We start from the raw sequence: 21,065 nt of genomic DNA, 5'->3' as shown, positions 1-21,065 counted from the left end.
TGAACTATAGCCATTCAAGTTCATACGAAGTCCAAAGCAAGTGCCTGATCTTTACTAAACGGTCTAGGATTTGCCTATACTTAAATCAGTCTAGCTCTGGCATGTCTCAGTCCCTTGATCATCACATACAGCAACCTCACAATACCAATTTGTGAGCCTAGCCTGGTAGCATATATCTGTAATTTCAGTACTTGAGGAGGCTGATAAAAATTTCAAAGTTGGCCTGAGCTACACAATAAGGCCTTGTCTCAAAACAAAACATACATACATACATACATACACACATACATACATACACATACTTACACAGTACATCAAACAATCACCTATGCCTGTCTGCAATGATCTATGAAAACTTGAACCTAGTCAAATTATACAGTTTCAATTCAATGTTTTATTTATTAATTCGGTTTTTGAGTCAGGCTCTCACTACATCTCCCTGGCTGTCCTAGAACACATTATGTACACAAGGCTGGCACTGAACTCACAGAGATCTGCCTGCTTCTGCCTCCTGAGTGCTGGAATTAGGTATGCACCATTACACCTGGCTTACTTAGTATTTTTGAGACAGTGTCTCACCATGTATCCTTGGCTGGCTTGGAACTCTCTATGTAGCCCAGGCTGGCTTCTGCCTCCTAGGTGCTGGGATTAAAGCCATTCATCATTATGCCCAGCTGGTTTTGTTTTGTTTTTTTAAATCAGGCTGAAGACCATGATCCTGTTCCCTTCTGTGGCACCTCTTAAATCCTGGAAAGCTTTTGTTGTTGTTTTATGATGAGGCCTTATTATACAGTCAAACTTGAGATTCCCCCTGCCTCAACCCTCCAAGTAGTCCAAGTAGCTAAGATTATACTCTGTGTGTGTGTGTGTGTATACATGTATATGTATGGATATATATTGTTATTATGTATACACATATACACAAAATATAATACATTACACTATACCCAACTTCTAGAGAGACTTTTGTCTTTTTGATTTTTTTAACTTTTGGACTGGCCAGTTTAACAGTCTTGATTTAGAGATATTATCTGATGGAGCCCCTGCTCTGTGTGTGTACAAACAGTAATAAACAAATGCAACATTTAATAAACAAAAAATCCTTTATTCTAGATTTAATAACCTTTACCTAGAAAACAATGAAAAAATTCTTCATCTTATTGTTACTGGAAATTCTTTCACTGACTTAGAAATCATCTGTCGAGGCCGGGTGGTGGTGGTGCATGCCTATAATCCCAGCACTTGGGAGGCAGAGGCAGGTGGATTTCTGAGTTCGAGGCCAGCGTGGTCTACAGAGTGAGTTCCAGAACAGCCAGGGCTACACAGAGAACCCTGTCTCGGAAAAACCAAAAAAAAAAAAAAAAAAAAAAAAAAAAAAGAAGAAATCATCTGTTGAGGGCTGGCGAGATGCCTCAGTGGGTAAGAGCACCGACTGCTCTTCCAAAGGTCCTGAGTTCAAATCCCAGCAACATGGTGGCTCACAACATCTGTAATGAGATCTGACGCCCTCTTCTGGTGCATCTGAAGACAGCTACAGTGTATTTTTGTGTAATAATAAATAAATCTTTGGGCCAGAGCTAGCAGGGACTGAGTGAGCAGAGCCAACCAGAGTGAGCAGGGCTGACTGGAGCGAGCAAAGGTCCTAAATTCAATTCCCAACAATCACATGAAGATTCACAACCATCAGTACAGCTACTGTGTACTCATATACACAAAATAAATAAATAAATCTTTTTTTTTAAAAAAAGAAATCATTTGTTGAGTATTTACTATGCCCCAAGGTATCCTAGATTTTTAAGAGTAAATAAGACTGCATCTGTTCTTGAAGAGAATCCAGTCTCTCTAGGTTACAAACAGAGTCCCACATCGGTTAAAATAATAGTAACATCTACTTTCTGTTAAGTTTCAGCGTTCATGTAAGGATTGCATTTATCCATCTACTCCCTTGAAAAGATTTTTCTATGTACCAAGGCCTGTGCTAGGCAATGGAGGAAGGCAGGGAGAATGATGAAAACCACATGAATGATGAAAGCCTATCTTGAGGGCTTTTATCTAATAAGTGACCACAGCTAAAATCAATACAGGACACAAGAGGTTTTGAATAAGGATTAATCCAATGGAGAAAAGATGGAAGAAATTAGAGTTCCAATTTGAGGGTTAGTAGATCCTATGACCATAGGAAAAAGGATTGTGACAAGAATAAGCATAGTAGGAGGAATGCACTGTGGATGGACATAAGGGCAAAAGCAGAGAAGTAAAAAAGAGGTGATTCATTTGAAAAGTAATGAATGTGTCCAGTACCAGCAGAAGATAGAGATTTAGACAATCAGGCTGGTAAACTGGGTACAGCAGCTTAGACTTCTAATCTCAGCACTTAGAAGCCTCAATCAGGCTGCAAATTCAAGCCCAGGTAGGCCTACTTTGAGGGGAAAGCAGTAGGAGAGATGTCAGACTGGTGTCTGATTCCGAAAATTAGGGAAGGCCCTAAATGCAAGACTAAGAATGTGAACTCCTAGGTTATTCTCCCAAGAAATGAGTGTTCTAAAAATCCTTCCAGCCCTAAAATATGAAAGTGAAAAATAAAAGTCTGCTTTATGTTACTACTTCTCCTGAAGAAGCCAGGCCCATCTATCCTTGAAACAAGCACTTCTCAATGGAATTAGATGTGCAGTGTGGTGGAATGAAGCAGGAAAATCATAGTTTTCCAGTACAGTCATCTTGCTTTTCAGGTTTGCAGAGGAGCAGGAAATAACTGGAGGGTAGTGAGTAAAGGGATACAAAAATGAGTTGGGGTCAAGTGCTTTCCCAGGACCTGTCCCACGGCAGCAGATGGAGTGCATCCGTAGAGGCCTAGATCCCAGAAAGCAGCTGCTCCCAGGGTCTAGCTCTAACAGCTGGGGTGACAGGCCCTCTTTGCATAAGCTCAATGCCAAAAATCAATGGCTCCTATTGTGCCAGCATGTCAGATTCTCTTACCCAGGCTTACACTCTACATCTACTTGAAACAGAACTGGGGAGAAAAAGAAACAACTTACTTTAAAAGACTGCATTTGTAAATTAATAAAAGATAAGAGTATTATAAGATCTAATTTTACATAAATTGCCTGGAATTTGCTAGGAAAATGAGATGTTAATTATTTCAGTCATAAAGGGACATGACCATAAAGTAGGAAGACAAAAGATAGAGCATAACCAGAGGAAAATCACTAATGCCTCTGGTCCTCCTTTTCTTTCCCAATACACGTTTGCCTCCAACCAAAATGCAGGCTAGACAGTTCAGTATTAGAAAAGGGATTAAAGAGTCCATAAAAAAAATGTGTGTGTAAAGGAGTATAACTGTGTGATTTCATAATTAGACATATTAAAGTACTTATACTGCTGAAACTAAAAGCTTCTTCTCAAAGGCATTCTACCAGAGTGTAAAGGGGAAAAAAGATATAATATACAGCATCTAATTACAATCTTCCACAATGCCAGACACATCCCCAGCTGGTGCAACAGCTGAATTCTCTTAATTAAAATGTTGTAACAGCAAATATAGAAGACATTGTATGTTTATCAACTCTACTCAGTGACTAGCCAGGCGTTGAAGAGGCTGGAAATACTATTGTAGTTAGAGATATTTTTTCTAAGATAATGGTAACCCAGTATGGAATGTTAATTAATTAGTTCTTCCTAAAAACCTTATTATTTAAAATACATTCTCTTTTTAAAAAAGATTTATTTATTTAATGTATACGGGTACACTGTAGCTATTACTGATGGTTGTGAGCCATCAATGTGGTTGCTGGGAATAAAGGTTGCTTGCTCTGGATGACAACCCTGCTCAGCCCTGCTCGTTCCAGCCTAAAGATTTATTATTATATCTAAGGACATTGTAGCTGTCTTTAGACGCACCAGAGGAGGGAGTCAGATCTCATTATGATAGTTGTGAGCCACCATGTGGTTGGTGGGATTTGAATTCAGGGCCTTCAGAAGAGCAGTCAGTGCTCTGAACCGCTGAGCCATCTCTCTAGCCCAAGCACATTCTTAATAACTCTATACTCACAAAGTTGGGGACAAGGGATAGGAAAAAAAACTCCTCAGTTTAGAAGTTGGTTTCTAGTTTGGTTGTTCTCTTCCAAACTTGAGACTTTGCAAGTTAGAGAAAGCTAACAACAATATTTGAACGGGGTAGCTTTTATTTAACAGACTTAAAATAATATATTAAATATATATCTAAGTGGAATAAAGAATGATAGAAATAAACATATGGATGAGTACAGTGTGCAGTCATTAATATATGAAGAGGCTAGGTACTCTCCTAATATATTTCAGAAAATACTCTCACAGTTCTGTAAGGGCCTTTTATATTTACAAAGAAGTTTTATTTCTATATGACTCTTAAAGTTATAGTAGAACCTGCCCTGCTACTTCCTAAATGGTCCAACAGAGTAAAAAAATGGGCTTATATATAATAAGGAAGTCAGTCATGTTCTCAGCCAGAAAAAAAGACACTAAAATGCCTAATTATATTCTGCCTCTTGATTATAACCCTGGATAGTACAATCTGGGTATTTCAAACAATCGTCTGTAGCCATACATGTGTTTTCTTCATAGCTGAGCAGCACTGCTGACTTATACTCAAGTAAATAAACCGCACACACTGACACCTCCCCCACCCCACCTCTAGCACATTCACTGACTAAATTCCAGATTTTTTTCAAGTATGTCAACTTTATTAGACCTATCCTTCTTATAACTATAAACCCAGCAATTTCCTTTTCCATTTTCAAGTTTAACCTTACAAAATAAAGGTCCAATTCTAAAAGCTCCTGCTATAGCACAGATGGCCACAGAGGGAAAGTATAAGCTTGCTTTCACAGTATGCTCAGCTGATGTACAACTATCCAAGTTTATTTATTACCCAGAAGCATTTGGGTGTTGATTTACAACAGACCAAAAAGCAGGTTGTTCCTAAATGTCCAGAAGTAAACTGTTCAATTTTGTTCTGGAGGCCCTCACTCCCAAGGGCTCAGAGTCACTGTGATAAAACTATAGAAAACATATTCTTAGGTACCCTCTCCTGAAAACCAGGAATGTGGCTAATGACCAAGGACACAAGGAAAGTTCAATTCATCAGCAACTGCACAAGCCTATTACTCAAATGACAGCTCATCCTGGGTTTCTCCAGTTCCTACACTTTGTTGAAAAGACTTGTCCATGTTGCAGATAGGACCCTGAAGACTTCAGAGAGGCTTCCAGCCAGGCCTCCCCATGGAATAATATTAGCAGCACAACAGTTTCTACTCTGGCTGAGAGCAGTTCAGCCTATGGTAAACAGAATCAATAAGTTCACTTCTCCATACAAGTGGACAATGTCTTCTAAGGTCAGCCCTTTGACTGCAAAACCAAACAAAACCATTCAGCTGAAAAGGGCATGGGTTCGGTAGGACTGATTCTGAACTCTAGGCCTGATGATTTCTTCTTCAGCCCTTCCTGAGTTTCCCCAATCCTCTCATTGCTGAACAAAACGGACAAACCATAAGTTCTACTTGAACTCTGGCAGATGACAGCTGTTTTAGGGAAACTGTTATTCAACTATGAGGTACATCACAATGCAACCCCAAAGAGTAGCTTTCAAGACAAGGGGAAGAAGATTCTGATCTTTAAGGACAGTAAATAGGGTACATGTTCAAAATCTCAGGGAAGGTTTCCACAAACTCCTTCTAGTGGAGCCTCAGCCAGGCCTGGCAACAGATGAGCCTGATTCACTTTCCGAGCTACAGCCCACACTGTGGATCTCTGCCAATACCTGAGCCAGGTCTCTGGGGAGTGGCGGCTCCACCCAGACTAGCAGCTGGAAGGGAAATGTTCTCACTTTCATTTCACCTTCCTTCCCCAAGTCTATGAGGAATTAACAGATTTGAGATGAGTGTGTTTATGCTTGTTCATTCCCACAATTCTCTCAGTAATTATTAATTTTTTCTATTTCTATTTTCTTACCAAGAGCAACAGCTAGATTCTCCATTTAAAACACCTTTTGACTTACCTCTTTTATTTTAGTAAAAACCCAAAGCTTCCCATGTTTCTTATTGAAAATTTGTAAGGGGACAGATACAGAGGAAGGCTATTTCACCCAATGTTAGCTAGGGTTTTCAGGAGCAACACTCTTTCACTGCCAACTAAATATGACACAACAGATGTCCCCATGGCCTGTGCAGCAACCCTTAGCCAGTCTCATTCTAAAATGATATGTTATGCTAAACTCTACTGGGATCACTTGGAAACTTCACCTCCACCTGGTTAAAAGATTTACTCAGGTGGCACCCAACAACTGACCATTCTTAGCCATGACAACCCAGGCTTGAGCTGCTAGGTCCCATTGGAGAAGCTGGTACCACCACTACATGATCACCCAAGACCCCTCCTTCTGCCACCCCTCTTTCTCAATGCCTACTTCATGATTTCCTTCCCAACCATGGGCAGTTGGGGTCTTTCCTGCTCCTACCTGGAGTCATACTCCACTTTACTCTCATAGGCTTCTTCTCTAAACACACTTTTCCTCATGATGTTTCCAGAATCCTCCAAATGCTGCCAATTTCTTTCTACAAGTCTCAGGATTTCTGCCAAATATGTGCCTCTCCACAGTTCAACTGAAACCCAAACCAAATACTAGCTGTATGTTCAGAAATTTCCTTCTCTGAACTCGTCTCCAATACCAGCAATCGAACATAATCCTATAATATTATGCTCACTATTTTAAAATAGTACAGCAGCCATGTGCTACTCATGACAGAAAACCTACTTTCACCACATTTAAGTCACTGGACAACCAGCAGATAGAGCCTGTGTCCAGAAGGCTGATCTCTCTTCACAGATAAGCCAAAGGTTCAAAAACACCCAAGGCTCTTGCTTCCCAGGGAGTCTCTCCTTTCTACAGGCCATTCCTCACCCAGTCCTAGCCAAAGCTCCTGAAAGGCGCCCTGTTTAAACAAGAGGTGCTGCACATTTTTGGGAAACGATGAAGCAATTTCCCAAAAGAGAAAGGAAAAAAGTCCCCAACGCAAAAATGGCTTGTTGGAAAGCACACCAGCTCCCCTGCCAAGGCAGAGAGAAGGGATTTGACACACAGGTCCTTTATCCTTGGCAAAGCTGCTCCACAGGAACAGAAGACATGGGGCATGTAGGGAAAAACTGGAACTCATGTAGTTCCCAAAACCCTAGCATTGTCAGAAAATTCATCTGATCCTGCATGATCCCTGAAGTCTAGCCTCTTCTCTTCCTCTTTACATATCTGAACAATGGACATGGTCCAAAAACTTGGATGCAAATGCAGTCATATGCTAGACACATCATAGCACTTGTTACTTAAAAACAACTGTACAATGGCTGTTTTGGAGTGTGGAAAATATTTTTGTTATAGTCACACTATCTTTTTTTTAAGAGGAAAAAAAGGCAAGGTACATTTTGCACTTTACACACTTCATTAGACTATAAGGTGAATTTTTCTTTTAAATTCCTTCTCTGTTTGTTTATTATATGTGTATTGGTGTTTTGGCTGCATGTATTCTGTGTGAGCTGCTATGAGGGTGCTAGGAATTGAACCCAGATCTCTGAAAAGAGCAGCCAGTGCTCCTAACTGCTTTAGCCCCAGTTTCTCACTCATATCAGAACAGCTGGTTTCAGGACAGGGATATGTATAAACTAGGAAAGACAGAAAACTCCTGTCAATCTGCTTGGTATACAAGGCTTAGCAATTTCCCACATTTCACTTTTAAAATAACTATATTACTATAATAATGCAAGTACTCTTCAAAATAAGAAAAAAGAAAAACATCATCTACAAAGGAAACTTCCACAGGTTCCTCTCTGCAAACAAAACCTGATGTCTTGATGACACTGAGTGAACTCATACAGCATGGTGAGGGCTCTGACCCCACTTCTTTGACATAAATCTTTACTAAACCTGATGTCTTGATAACATTTAGTACATTCATACAACATTTGTGAGGACTCTGACCCCACTTCTTTGACATAAATCTTTACTAAACCTGAGGCTTCATCCCTATCTAGCCTGTTTGCCTGGGCTAAAAGATAGCTTGCAACCAACCCAGTAAACCCAAGTGTTTTCCTGATGGCTGGAACATGTCACCCTCCCTCCCCTTCACTGCCCTACTCTCCTCATCTTTAAGGTAGCTACTCTCAACAATGATGAAAAGGCCATAAACAAGCTGCTAAAGAAACCCATCTCTACTGGATATACACACACACACACACAAAAAAAATCCCTTAAGTACCCTCCCTGTAGGGACCCTTTCTTCTCCTTTCCCCCACGGCAGCCATCTGGCCCCTAGACCGTAAAGCAGGAGTTTCCTTTCTTGATAACTATATGGATTCCTGCTACAAAGCAATTTCAGAAAACAAAAGTTAACCTGCCTTAATTTTACTGCCTGAGTTTATTAAATTTTACTTTGAACACTGCTATACCATCTAGAATCCTTTCTCTGATTTGAGCCTTCCTTCAGGCAGCCAGTAATTTAACAGACACAGCTTATATATCACTTTTATACCAGATAGCTATTTATTACTTTTTAAAACAAGCAGTATGTGGACTGAGTGTGTGGAAAGGGCTTAAGTGTTTCTGAGTCTGTCTATTGTGTCCCCTCCCTGAAGGCAAGTTTGTTGAAAGACAACTTATTAGGGTGCCTCCATCAGCTGCTTAAACCACAAGTTAAGAAATCCTCTTTTCTTGTAGCTACTTAAAAAAAAAATCAGGCTGCAAAATGGCAGGGGCCAACCCTATATATAGAATTTATGGGGAAGGAATTAGGGAAGGGCTAGAGGCTTATCATCTTTCTTCCTCTAACAAAGCCACACTACAGCCAAGACAGAAGTTAACTTGGAGGAATCAGGGATTTAGTTCAGTGGTAGAGTGTTTGCTTAGCAAGCACAAACACCCTGCCCCCACCCCCTGGGTTGGGGATTAACTTATTATTCATTTTAACTGGAATGGTTAACAGAGGCTAAGAGAATCATCTTCTCAGGATAAGAGTTCAGTTTTGTGAGGTCTGAGAGACAAATGGAGAGTGACTCTGAGTTAGAGGAAACAGCATAAGCAAGGTACTGGAGGCATAGGCCATGATATATGATGGGGAACAACTCGATGCCCGGGAAGCTGTAAGTTCTAGAACAAAAGCTGGAAGGAAGGATGAGGGTTATGCTGCTATGGAATGTGGATCTTACCATAGGGCTTATTGGAACTGCTTTGTGTGTAATCATTCCAAGTCTGAGACTGTTTTCTTTTCTGTTTTTGTTTTTCAATACAGGGTTTCTCTGTGTAGCCCTGGCTTTCCTAGAACTCACTCTATAGACCAGGCTGGCCTTGAACTCAGAGATCTGCCTGCCTGTGTCTTCCCAGTGCTAGAATTAAAGGTATGTGCCGCCACCACTCTGCTCCAAGTGTGAGATTTTAAGAGTTATTTAATAACTCTTAAATTATAAGCATAATAGAAGGGAGATTTGTGGAGAGAGGAACAGAGAAGATACTGGAGACAGGAAAACCATTACAAGATATAAGACCTTGAATCTTTACATATGATCTTCCCACATCTCCTTCCCCATCCTATTCCCTCTCCCACCCAGTTCTCTCCCTCCATTGACATCCGGCATCTACTCTGTTTCCCCTTTGAGAAAGATTCAACCATCGTCCCTTGTGCTCTCCTTGTTATTTAGCTTCTTTGAGTCTGTTGATTATAGCGTGGTTATCCTATACTTTATGGCTAATATCCACATGTAATTGAGTACATACCATGCATGTCCTTTTGGGGCTGGGTTACCTCACTCAGGATATTTTCTAGTTCCATCCATTTACCTGCAAAATTCATAAACGTAAGGAGAGTAAGGGAGAGAGAAGGGAGATCGGTGGTGAGCTGGAAGGGGCAATCTACAAGACGTGCCAGAGATCCAGGATGGGTAGAGGCCCCAGAGGGAATATGGGGCTGACTCTAGCTGAGACTCCTAGCAGTGGGGGATATGGATCTGGAGGTGTCCACTTCTTCTAGCCAGGCAGGACTCTCAGTGGAAGGATAAGGACAACAACCCATTCACAAAACCTTTGACTCAAAATGTGTCCTGCCTACAGGACGTGCAGGGACAAAGGTAGAGCAGAGATGGAGGGAATGGCCAAAGAATGACTGCCCCAAACTGAGACCCATCCCACGGGCAAGAACTAATCCCTGACACTATTAATGGTACTGTAATGCTTGCAGAAAGGAACTTAGTATAACTGCACTCTGAGAGGTTCCACCCTGCAGCCAATAGAAAGAGATGCAGAGACTCACACCCAAGCACTAGATGGAGATACCTTCAGAGGACAGAGACTCCACGGGAAGACCAAGGAGTCAACTAACCTGGACCCTTGGGGGCTCCCAGAGACTGAATCACCAACCAAAGAACTAGCACCAGCTACACCTAGGCCTCTGCACATAAGCAGCAGAGGAGCAGCTTGGTCTTCATGTGGGTCCCCAAACAACTGGAGCAGGGGCTGTCCCTGAACCTGTTGCCTGTCTGTCTATGGATCTCTTGCCCCTAAATGGACAGCCTTGTCTGGCCTCAGCGAGTGATGATACACCTAGTCCTGCAGTGACTTGATGTGCTGGTGGGTGGGGGTAGGGGTTGAGGGGGAGTGATTCCCAGAGAGGGACTTCCCCTTCTCAAAAAAGGTGGAATGGGGGGAAGACTTGCATGAGAAGGTACTAGGAGGAAAGGAAGGGCTATTATTGGGTTGTAAAGTGAATAAGTAAATAAATTTAATGTAAAAAAAAAAAAAAGACCTTGAATATCAGCTATTTTTTGCTTGGAGTTGGCTGTCATTTGTACCCTTGACTACAGTTAACTGCCTGGCTGTATGCCTACCTATCCACCCCCACAGATACCACAGGCAGGAATAAGGCCACCAGTGCTTCTGGAGAGTGGATGCTTCTAGAATCTCTGTCACTGGTAGATTCTGATCTCTGGACAGCAAGCTACAAAACCAGGGATAATGTACCACCTTGGAAGTCACTTTGCAATCACAAAATACTAGATGTCTCTCTTAAACAACAAAGACAGTCTGGAGAAAGTGGCAGAATCTCTGCCTACCCTCCTCCCATTCCCTACCCATAAAGAAATTATAGGAAATGTTCTATTCAAACTGGGTATTTTGGGGAAGACATAAAATTAAATATTATTTTTAGTAGTTCAAGTCCTGAAAAACAGAAGGTATCTATCATAAAATAAACTCTAAAACATTTGGAAGAAAATATAAGACTATCTTTATAAAACTAGAAAAGAATATGCTTTCTAAGTTGGAAAATGATTATTAGCGTGTGTGTATATATGTTATGTGTGGGGACACATATGCTACAGTGTGCATGTGGAGGTCAGAGCTGGTTCTCCCCTCCCACCAGGCTCACACGGCAAGCTCTTTACTTACTGAGCCATCTCATATATCCTGAGAGACTATTTGAAACAGTACAAAGAAAGCACATCCTAGAGGAAAAAAATACTAGTAAAATAGCAGTTAAAATAGCATTGGTTCTCAAACTCTTTATTCTCAGGTTCTTTTACCTTTATTATTAAAGGCATTAGCAGTTGGGAGAAAAGTACTATGCATGGATGTGTAGGCCAGATGTTGTGATGTATGCCTGTAGTCCTTGCTACCCAGAAGCTAAGTCACTTGATCCCAGGAATTTGGGGCCAGTCAGAACAACATAGTGAATAAATGCCTCTTTAAAAAAAAAAAAAAAAAAAAGCCGGGCGGTGGTAGCACATGCCTTTAATCCTAGCACTTGGGAGGCAGAGGTGGGTATATTTCTGAGTTCAAGGCCAACCTGGTCTACAGAGTGAGTTCCAGGACAGCCAGGGCTACATAGAGAAACCCTGTCTCGAAAAACCAAAAAAAAAAGGGGGGGGGCGCCTGGAGAGATAGCTCAGTGGCTAAGTGCACTGACTGCTCTTCTGAAGGTCCTGAGTTCAAATCCCAGCAACCACATGGTGGCCCACAACCATCGGTAACAAGATCTGATGCCCTCTTCTGGAGTGTCTGCAGACAGCTACAGTGTACTTACATGTAATAAATAAATAAATAAATCTTTAAAAAAATTAAAAAAAAAACCAATTATGAAGGATCCTGAGCCACTAAAGCAGAGAATGTTCCTGTTACCATATTTGAAAAAAAGCTAATTTATTTATTTATAAATTCTTTTAAAAATAACAGGAAATAGACATCATTAACACTAGTGAGATCATGAGACATCATGCTGCCTCTGTAAATTATGCTTCATACATGATGAGTACAAAGAAGGCAAATAACATCTGTGTTAATAAGACAACAGTTTTGGGGGCTGGAGAGATGGCTCAGTGGGTAAGAGCACTGACTGCTCTTCTGAAGGTCCTAAGTTCAAATCCCAGCAACCACATGGTGGCTCAAAACCACCCATAATGAGATCTGATGCCCTCTTCTGGAGTGTCTGAAGACAGCTACATATAATAAATAAATAAATCTTATATATATATAAAAAAAAGACAACAGTTTCAACCTTGTCAAGCCCCACCAAGAACCTCAGCCACAGAAAATGTTTAAATAATTTATAAACTAGGAGACAATAAAGGAAATAAAAAATTAAAAGTCTTATGAAGATTTCATTTCTTGTTCATTAGGTAGACAATATTCAGTATTTAATAATATCAACTGTAACAAGTATGCTGAGAAATTGTTGAGAAAAAAAGAATTTTCTTATATTTCAGCAGAAGCATAAACTGGCACAACTATTTAGTAGAACTACTTGACAAGATGCACAATGTAGGAGTCACACACTTCCCACACTCAAACAGCCCTCCTGCTAGAGGAATATGCCACAAAGTCCTGTATACATAGCTTTTTTTTTTTTTTTAAAGAGGATCTTACTATGTAATTTTGGCTGGCCTACATCTTGTTATGTAGACCATGCTGGCCTCAAACACACAACCCACCTGTTTCTGTCTCCCAAGTGCTGGTATTAAAGGTGTTTATTACCAAGCCCAGACTTGTATATAAATATATCTAATGACACGTGTACAAGTATGTTCTTTGTGGCATTGTTTAAACAGTAGGAAAAACACCTATCAATCAACCAATGACAATATTTTTATTTTATTAACACAATTACACATTACTATTATAATTTAGTTGTTAATGATAATTACAAATAAGTACAATGCTACAACTGTCATATTAATGCAGCAGAATATATGTAAATCTAAATCTAAAAAAAAATGAAAAAGTTATAAACGCTTGTTACACCTTAAAGCACATACAGAGGGCTGAAAAGATGACTTAGCAATCAAGAGCATTTATGGCTCTTGCAGTAGATCTAAGTTTGATTCCCAACATCCATAATTCCAGTTCCAGGAGATCTGACACCCTCTTCTGGCTTCTCCATGTACACAGCATGCATGTGGTACACATATATACATACAGGCAAATCACTCATACATAAAATACATGAATAAATCTGACAAAAATTTAAACACACATACATTCTATATTGCTTAGGAATATATGTTTAAGTACACAATAGCCTACAACCCAAGTATTATCAAATTGGTTTGTTATTGTTGTTTTCTTTTGAGATCACGTCTGTTACTTCTGGTCTTAAGCAATTCTCTCAGCTCATTTTCCCATGTTGAGACTCTAAGCATATATACTGTTTTTTCAATGTTTACAAATTTTTGCAGAAATGGCAACAGATTTAAAGTGGCTAGTATCTCAAAGATACTATATATAAATAAGTGTTCTTCCTTCTACTACAATATTTTTAACCAATAATTTCTTATATTTTCAGGCGATGAACTTCAGGCCACAACTCTGTGAAGTTCTTCTAAGAACCAAGACCAGGTAAGATGAGGCCAGGGTTGGGCCCCTCCAAGGGGTTAACAACTGCTTCAGCTGTTGCCTCAGGTTACCAGAGGTCACCTGAACATTCTTTATAGACAGTATTTTGCAATGCCCCCAAGCTAAGGCATATCATTTCTCATCATCTTCTTTTTTTAAAAGATTTACTTATTATATGTAAGTATACTGTAGCTGTCTTCAGACACCCTAGAAGGCATCAGATCTCATAATGGATAGTTGTGAGCCACCATGTAGTTGGTAGGATTTGAACTGAGGACCTTCTGAAGAACAGTCAGTGCTGAGCCTTCTCTCCAGCCCTGAAAACTGTTTTCTAATCTTCAGTTCCCTGGGTTCCATTTGGTCTCCAAGTACAGACAGAAATCCTAAGAACTCAAACTGCCAAGTCCCATGGTAGATCTGTTTCCATCAATGCTGAAACTAACCTTGCCCTTCTCTAAAACACTCTCATATGAAAGCTAGGAACCCAAATGGGATCAGATCTGTAAAGGCACTCTTTTTCGAGACAGGGTTTCTCTGTATAGCCCTGGTTGTCCAGGAACTCAATCTGTAGACCAGGCTGGCCTCGAACTCAGAAATCTGCCTGCCTCTGCCTCCCAAGTGCCAGGATTAAAGGCATGCACCACCACTGCCCAGCTGTAAAGGCACTCTTAACATTCAGAGTGACACGAGTAAGTAGAAGCAGGCCAGAACTCAATGGCCTACCACCTGCCTTTCAAGTGAGGCTAGTAACTGACCCAGCTACTGTACTCACCCACTCCCCCCACATTCATTCTTCCCCTACTTTCAATTAGCCCTAGATGATGCCAAGCTCTATGATGTCAAAACCCAGATTCTTGATCTCTGATGCTTTCTGAAATCATAGAAGGCACCAGAATGTTCTTGGATCAGTGTCTTCCTGCCGTCTACCCTCACCAGCTGCCACAGAATGTGGGGACAGGGCAGGTGAGGCGTCTTCTGCCTCTTCTGTGAGGAGGGCTGAGGGTCTAAGAAACTGTCTCACAGTTTTAATTATTGTTTTTAAAGGATGTGGATTGCTGGTCTGTTCTTCAGGTCTATATATGGATGGGAATCTGATTTTGAAAGCACAGCAAATGAAAAGAGGCACTGAGGCAGATGGAATGGCCCACCACTCCCTAGGGCACTGGGCAGGTGTGAAGCACTGTTAAAGTCACTGTTAGTATTAACAGTAAGTTCTTCCAGTTCTTATGAAAGGAATTCCTATAAATAAGCAAAGATTGTGGTGGGGGGGATGAGGCAATCTGACAACCTAATTAGCAGCTGTTAAACTCTCTTTCTGCCTTGACTTCCTTAAAAACTAACATTCAAATAGCCAGCCCAACTACCTCATACCAGCTCCCACCATCTACAATGCTCCAGCCTTGAGAAAACTGCAATTGCCTGGGCTCCTAAAGGCAGAGCCTCAGCAAGGGTGTTTAAAACGGTTTCACCAGACTGCTATCACAGCCCTAGCGAACTCTAGATGATCTTGCAGTACTAGGCCAGAAAGGAAGTACTTCTGGTGGCCTAGCAGAGACTACTGATGCTAAAGAGACACGGCTGGTTAGTCCAACATACAAGCCTCATGGCTGTGATTACTCCAGACATCTATCCCTTGCTTGGCTATATAAGCAGGGTGCTCAGGCTCAGTGAGCCAGCTGGAATACCTTTCCTATGCTGCCTCCTCTTAATTTTGCTGCACCAGGGCCGATTAAGTTTATCAAATGATCTTTTCTTGCCTCTTTTTAGTAGTGCAGGCTGAGAAACAGTTGTATGGAAAGAAAGCCAAACAGTTGGCAGGACTAGCTTCAAAAACAGCAAGGCGGCCTGCTAACAGCTGAGGATGAAGCAGTCGAACAGTTCAAGAGAAACCAGAGCAAGAAGAGAGGAGACAGAAGGAGAGCGATGACAAGTGAGGACAGACAGATGAGGCTGAAGGATAAAAGCTGTAAGGAGCCAAAGAGGAGAAACTGCATGCTCTAGTTGCCAGAAGAGTTCAGGGAGCTGTCAAAAGGCTAAAGGTCTTAGACCTTAGAACAAGAACTGTTAACCTAGGTCACTGTTAAGGGCTAAGGAATCCCAACTCCCAGACTAGAGAAGTGCTGTAGTTGCTAAGTGTTAAGGAATGCTGATACCATGGCCTTCCTGGAAGCTGCAATGCCAGCCACAGCTAAGAACTGTGTGGCCATACTGTATGTACATCCACATAGTGAACATATATACATGCAGACAAAACACTTGGCGTAGGTGAGATAATATGGATTCAAATGCCAGTTTCCCAACTTCCTAGGACCACACAAAGTAACACTTGTAGAAATGTCACAGAACTGTCTACAGGACTGTAACAATACAAAGTGCCACTTGCTATCACCTGACTGCTGCCACTGCTTGCTTCCAGAGACCAACACTTGAAGAACTTCTTTACTCACAATTTCTATTCAGGTAGAGCAAAAGGATCCCTACCATCACCATAACCCTGCAGACTAGTAAAAGCATCACATCAAATGATACTGTTTTTGTTAGTCTTAAAGATACAAGCCTCAGCATCTTTTCTATACCCCAGCGTGCCAAGTAGTCAGCTAATAACCAACTCCCCACTTCTCCAAAATCCTCTGATTTGGATCCTGTCTATCAGGCCCAGTTAGAGTTTCAGCTCTTCTTTTGCTAGACAGAAGCCGTTCAGTGTGTGAACTACAAGAAAAACTAAGACTTCCTCTATCTCATCCTTTCTTCAATTAGACTGTAGGACCTTCCTTCCTATGAGGACCCAGTACATACACAAGTGGTCCTTAGTACTCAAGTAGCTGGAGGTAGGAGTACATTCCTTCAGTCCTAGTATTTAAGAGGCTGGGACAAGTTTGAAACCAACCTGTGTCTCAAAATAGCAAAATATTTTAAGTCATTAAAACAATACTAGACAATGGCATGGGGGTCAGTGTTCAAAATAAAACAGATAAAATGATATAGCATAAAAATATTTGAGGGGCTTGGTGGTTAAGAGTACTTGCTGCTCTTGCAGAGGACAAAGGCTGGGTTCCTATTACTCCCATGTCAACATCCTCTGTGGCTTCCATAGGTACCAGGAATGCATATGAGGCATATCTATACATTCAGGCAAAGCACTCAAATAAATTTTTTTGGAAAATATTCGATTTACAATGAGAGGACGTGGGTTCAAATTCCAGCTTTATCCTGTATGAACTGTGCTATGCTTATTACAAGAATAACAATATAATAATATACACAAATCTGCTTTACATCATAGCTGTAGCTACAAATATCTGTTACTTCTCTAGCCTCCTGAAGTGGTTTGTATCATTTATTTTTCTTTAGAGTCAAGAATAGAAAAGCTCAAGAAACAGAACTACATCTATGAAAATGTTTGTAGGTGTCACTGCAGGCCTGCTGGAATTTGATGCTGAAGCTTCTGCATTCCTACATGGGCCAAGAGGTTCTGGAAACACACTCATATACTTCCTAAGACCAGAGAGTCCTCTGTGGTAGACCCTTCCCCACCTGTCCCACCAAGACTCCAGGTGAATGTGAACTTAATCACAGCAACAGTCTCAGTTTTTGGAAACCCATCCAAAGCCAGTCATTACAATCATCTTCACCACACTTCCAGCAGATGAAAAGGCAGTGTGCAGAACCAGCTGCCTAGATTAAAGCAGTGTGCTAAAGGAAATAAGGAACAGTCAGGATTTCCAATTACTGCTAACAAGAGCGTGTTTAGAAGGGAGGAAATTAATGGAATCATCAAAAGACTGGTGATTTTACTTAAAATGAATCAAACCAACCTCTGTCTTTCCTTGTTTCAACAGAGTTCTTGGGCTAGTCAGTGCTTGAGTTCCCTGAAAACTGCCCAGGCTGGATCAGAGAGGCTAACAATTAACAAGGGCTGGGAAATCTCCTTTGGCACCCTAGCCACAGGGTGGAAAGACAGGGCCAGACAAAGGTTCTGAGGCAGTATGTTAATTCCTTTTAAGTCAGAAGTCCTTTAGCTTGCCAATATAAACATCACCAGGCTCCAGCAGGAAAGAAAGGCAGAAAACAGGGTCAAATTCTGCTTGCACAACAGCAAACTCCCTTAGGACAAAACATTCTGGAACTCACAGCTGCTCTGGATAACATGGACAAAAAGAGAAGGGGACTGAGAGCCTTGAAGGGACATGTCATACAGTTATACATGGTCTCTGGTGATCAACATGTGCATGCTAATACACTCAACATACATATGCAGCTCTGACAGAATGGAAGGAATTATGGAGTTCGTTGGGTAAGGAGGGAAGGTTGGAAGTGAGCAGGGCAGAGGAAGACAACCAAGTCTTACTAAGGGAGAAACTACAGTAAAGAAGAGGGACACAGATATAATTTCCTGTCGCTATAAACCACCATAACACAGGCCACATTGTGCCAGACAGTGGAGAGTGTTGACTAACAATCCTGTGCACCCTAGAAATAAGAACAGAGCATCAGCCCATGAAGCCTACAATGCAGTGTGCTGTTCTTGAATACAGGGATGGGGATTTGACCAGCATGTTAAGTCACTCCTCTCTGGAAGCAGGTATTAGGAAAGCAACACACAATTTTTTCACTTTTGGCAAGTCAGTCTTTGGATGCATGCCATTCTGATTCAGTGCTGCTTATCAAAAGTCCCGCTCACAGAACAAAATCAAAGCAAGTTAAACAATCATGCTTACATTTCTGACGGAGAAAGAGATCTTAGCATTAGAGGCGTCATTCCCCTTGGGAAAGAAAGTGTCCCTGGCAATGGGATTGATGGCCAGTACCCCAGTTCAGGTTCTTGTTCCTTCATACCACAGAGTATGAGCTCAGGAAAGGCTCCCTGAAACGCTGTCTTTTAAAGTTCAGTATGCCAGAAAGGGTAGAATAGTAGTGGAATGGATGGTCAAGGGAACCCAGCCTGGGGATTTACCAAGACTTGTTGGATAGTTTGCAAGAGCCAACAAATCTGGAGGAAACAAGGCAAAGGCCTGCCAGATCCTCCTTTGATTTAGATTTTCCTAGTTTTAAAATTAAGTTGGTGCTGGGCAGTGGTGGTTCACACCTTTAGTCCCAGCACTTGGAAGGCAGAGGCAGGAAGATCTCTGTTGAGTTCTTCTGGTCTACAGATGGAGTTCCAGGACAGCCAGGGCTACACAGAGAAACCTTATCTCAAAAAACAAACAAACAAACCCACCTACCAAATAGATAAAAGATAACATTAAGTTGGTGGGTGGATTCAGGATCTTTACACCCTCCTCTGCTCACTTGACCAAAACTTGCTCTGAAAGGGGTAAGACAAGTTCATTCACTCCATATGGAAATTGGTGGTCCTTAACATGTGATTCTAAGACCAGCAGAATTCAGGAGAAATGTAAACATTTCAAACTTCATCCCAGATCTACTGAATGAGAAGCTCTGTGCAAGTTAATAAACACTGCAGAGGGTATGAACATTCAAATCTGAGAGTCACTGGGGTAAATGACCTGTAAGGTCAGCCCATCAGATCCCTGACATAACCTCTTAACATAAGTGATTATAGAATTTTTAGTTTGGAGCCCACATAACTGACACTGAAGTAAGACTAGTTTCTCCATTCAGCATATCCTTCTACTCTGTAGGCTCAAGACATCATGCAAACAAGCACAAAGTGCTGGGCAGTGGTGGTACACACCTTTAACCCCAGCACTCAAAGGCAGATCTAAGGTCAAGGCCTGCTTGGTGGACATACTGAGTTTCACGCCACTGAGGGCTCCGAGTATGAAAAGTCTTGATGAACAGTTGAGAGGGGCTGGTGAGATGGCTCAGCAGGTTAAGGGCACTGACTGCTCTTCAGAAGGTCCTGAGTTCCCAGCAACTACATGGTGGCTCACAACCACCTGTAATAACACCCTCTTCTGGTGCTTCTGAAGACTACTACAGTGTACTTATTTATAAAAAATAAATCTTTGAAAAAAAAAGTCTTGAAGGATCTTGATGAAACAGTTGTTTAAGCCCCAACTGAAGGTAGACAGCATGGACTTAGGAAAGTCTGATACCTGACCTCCAACCCCACCTGAAGGGGCGCACCAGCTTTTAACTGGAGAGACCAGCTTCCAGATGGATCACAGGCTTCTCCAGAATGACTAGAGATTTAGCATGAAGCCATTCTGCCCAAATCCTATCTGTAGTGGCTAAGTATTTGTTTTTCTGCAAAAGTGGGGTAGGACATACACTGATGAAGAAAGAGTACTGTTCCTACCTTTAAGGGGTTTTTCATCATGGGATGAATTGTGGACCCTCTGACACATTTTGGCACACACTAGTGGAGGGCATGAGTTTCCACTGGTATGTGTCAGGAAGTCAGTATTGTGATATTCAACCCAGCATCTCAGACACTGTCAACCAGAGTCAAAGCTCCGCTGGCACCTCTGCTCTCTGACCTTTGCTCCATACATTCTCTTCTTGGACTCTTGTTTCTTAAGTCTACAACAAGACTCATTCTCAATAGAAAAACAGATGTCAGAGTCACAGTCCTGATACTGTCTGTGGAAAATACTATTTGGGGAGCTGAAGAGATGAGATGTATGAGCAGTTAAGGGTATATATTACTCTTCCAGAGTACCTAAGATTAGTCTACAGCACCCAAACCTAACAGCTCATAATAACCTGTCATTCTGGTTCCAGGAGAATCTTATCCTTTGGCCTCTACAGGTACCTGTACATACATACATACATACATACACACACACACACACACACACACACACACACACACACACACTAATTTTTAAATGTTTTAAAATCCTTTTCAACAACCTTTCCCTTTCTAATCTTCTTTACTGTCAGAAATGAGAAATCATTACATTTGAAAGTTCTAGGTAAACTCAATAGATTTAGTCTGTAAACTAGTTCAAGATTAATTCAGAAGAGATTTTGACTGAAGGAAAAAAGCATAATAATTCTATATAATTATGATTCCACAAGACTATACTTTGATAGTTTAGTCACCACTTACACACACACACACACACACACACACACACACACACACACACAATCTCCTTATATACAAACCTTAACCATTCCTACATTTACCTGGAACCAACTTGTTTTTTAACATTAAACATTATAAACGGATTTTTTTTTTTTTTTTTTTTTTTTTTTTTTT

At 41.2% G+C, this 21,065-nt stretch overlaps 1 protein-coding gene and 1 long non-coding RNA gene across 8 annotated transcripts in view; one reads left to right on the top strand and one right to left on the bottom strand.

The window, feature by feature from the left end:
• Positions 1 to 21,065, bottom strand: part of Susd6 (sushi domain containing 6) — a 97,553-nt gene that overhangs the window by 20,939 nt on the left and 55,549 nt on the right. For 6 of the 7 annotated variants that reach the window (XM_031357530.1, XM_031357523.1, XM_031357522.1 and 3 more), the window contains one exon: positions 9,791 to 9,853. The exons of the other annotated variant lie outside the window; for it this stretch is intronic. In XM_031357530.1, coding sequence (XP_031213390.1) covers positions 9,791 to 9,853 — 63 coding nt within the window. The remainder of the gene's footprint in view (positions 1 to 9,790; positions 9,854 to 21,065) is intronic. 7 annotated transcript variants of the gene reach the window in all.
• LOC116080874 lies at positions 14,750 to 17,708 on the top strand. The gene is made up of 3 exons (XR_004114647.1): positions 14,750 to 14,857; positions 14,939 to 15,101; positions 17,246 to 17,708. It is a non-coding gene; the product is annotated as an uncharacterized LOC116080874 (long non-coding RNA).

Source organism: Mastomys coucha, unplaced genomic scaffold (assembly GCF_008632895.1).
Source record: "Mastomys coucha isolate ucsf_1 unplaced genomic scaffold, UCSF_Mcou_1 pScaffold6, whole genome shotgun sequence".
In the NCBI taxonomy this organism is placed as follows: Eukaryota; Metazoa; Chordata; class Mammalia; order Rodentia; family Muridae; genus Mastomys; species Mastomys coucha.
The sequence above is the reverse complement of the archived record's forward strand: the minus strand, read 5'-3'. Positions and strand labels throughout refer to the sequence as shown.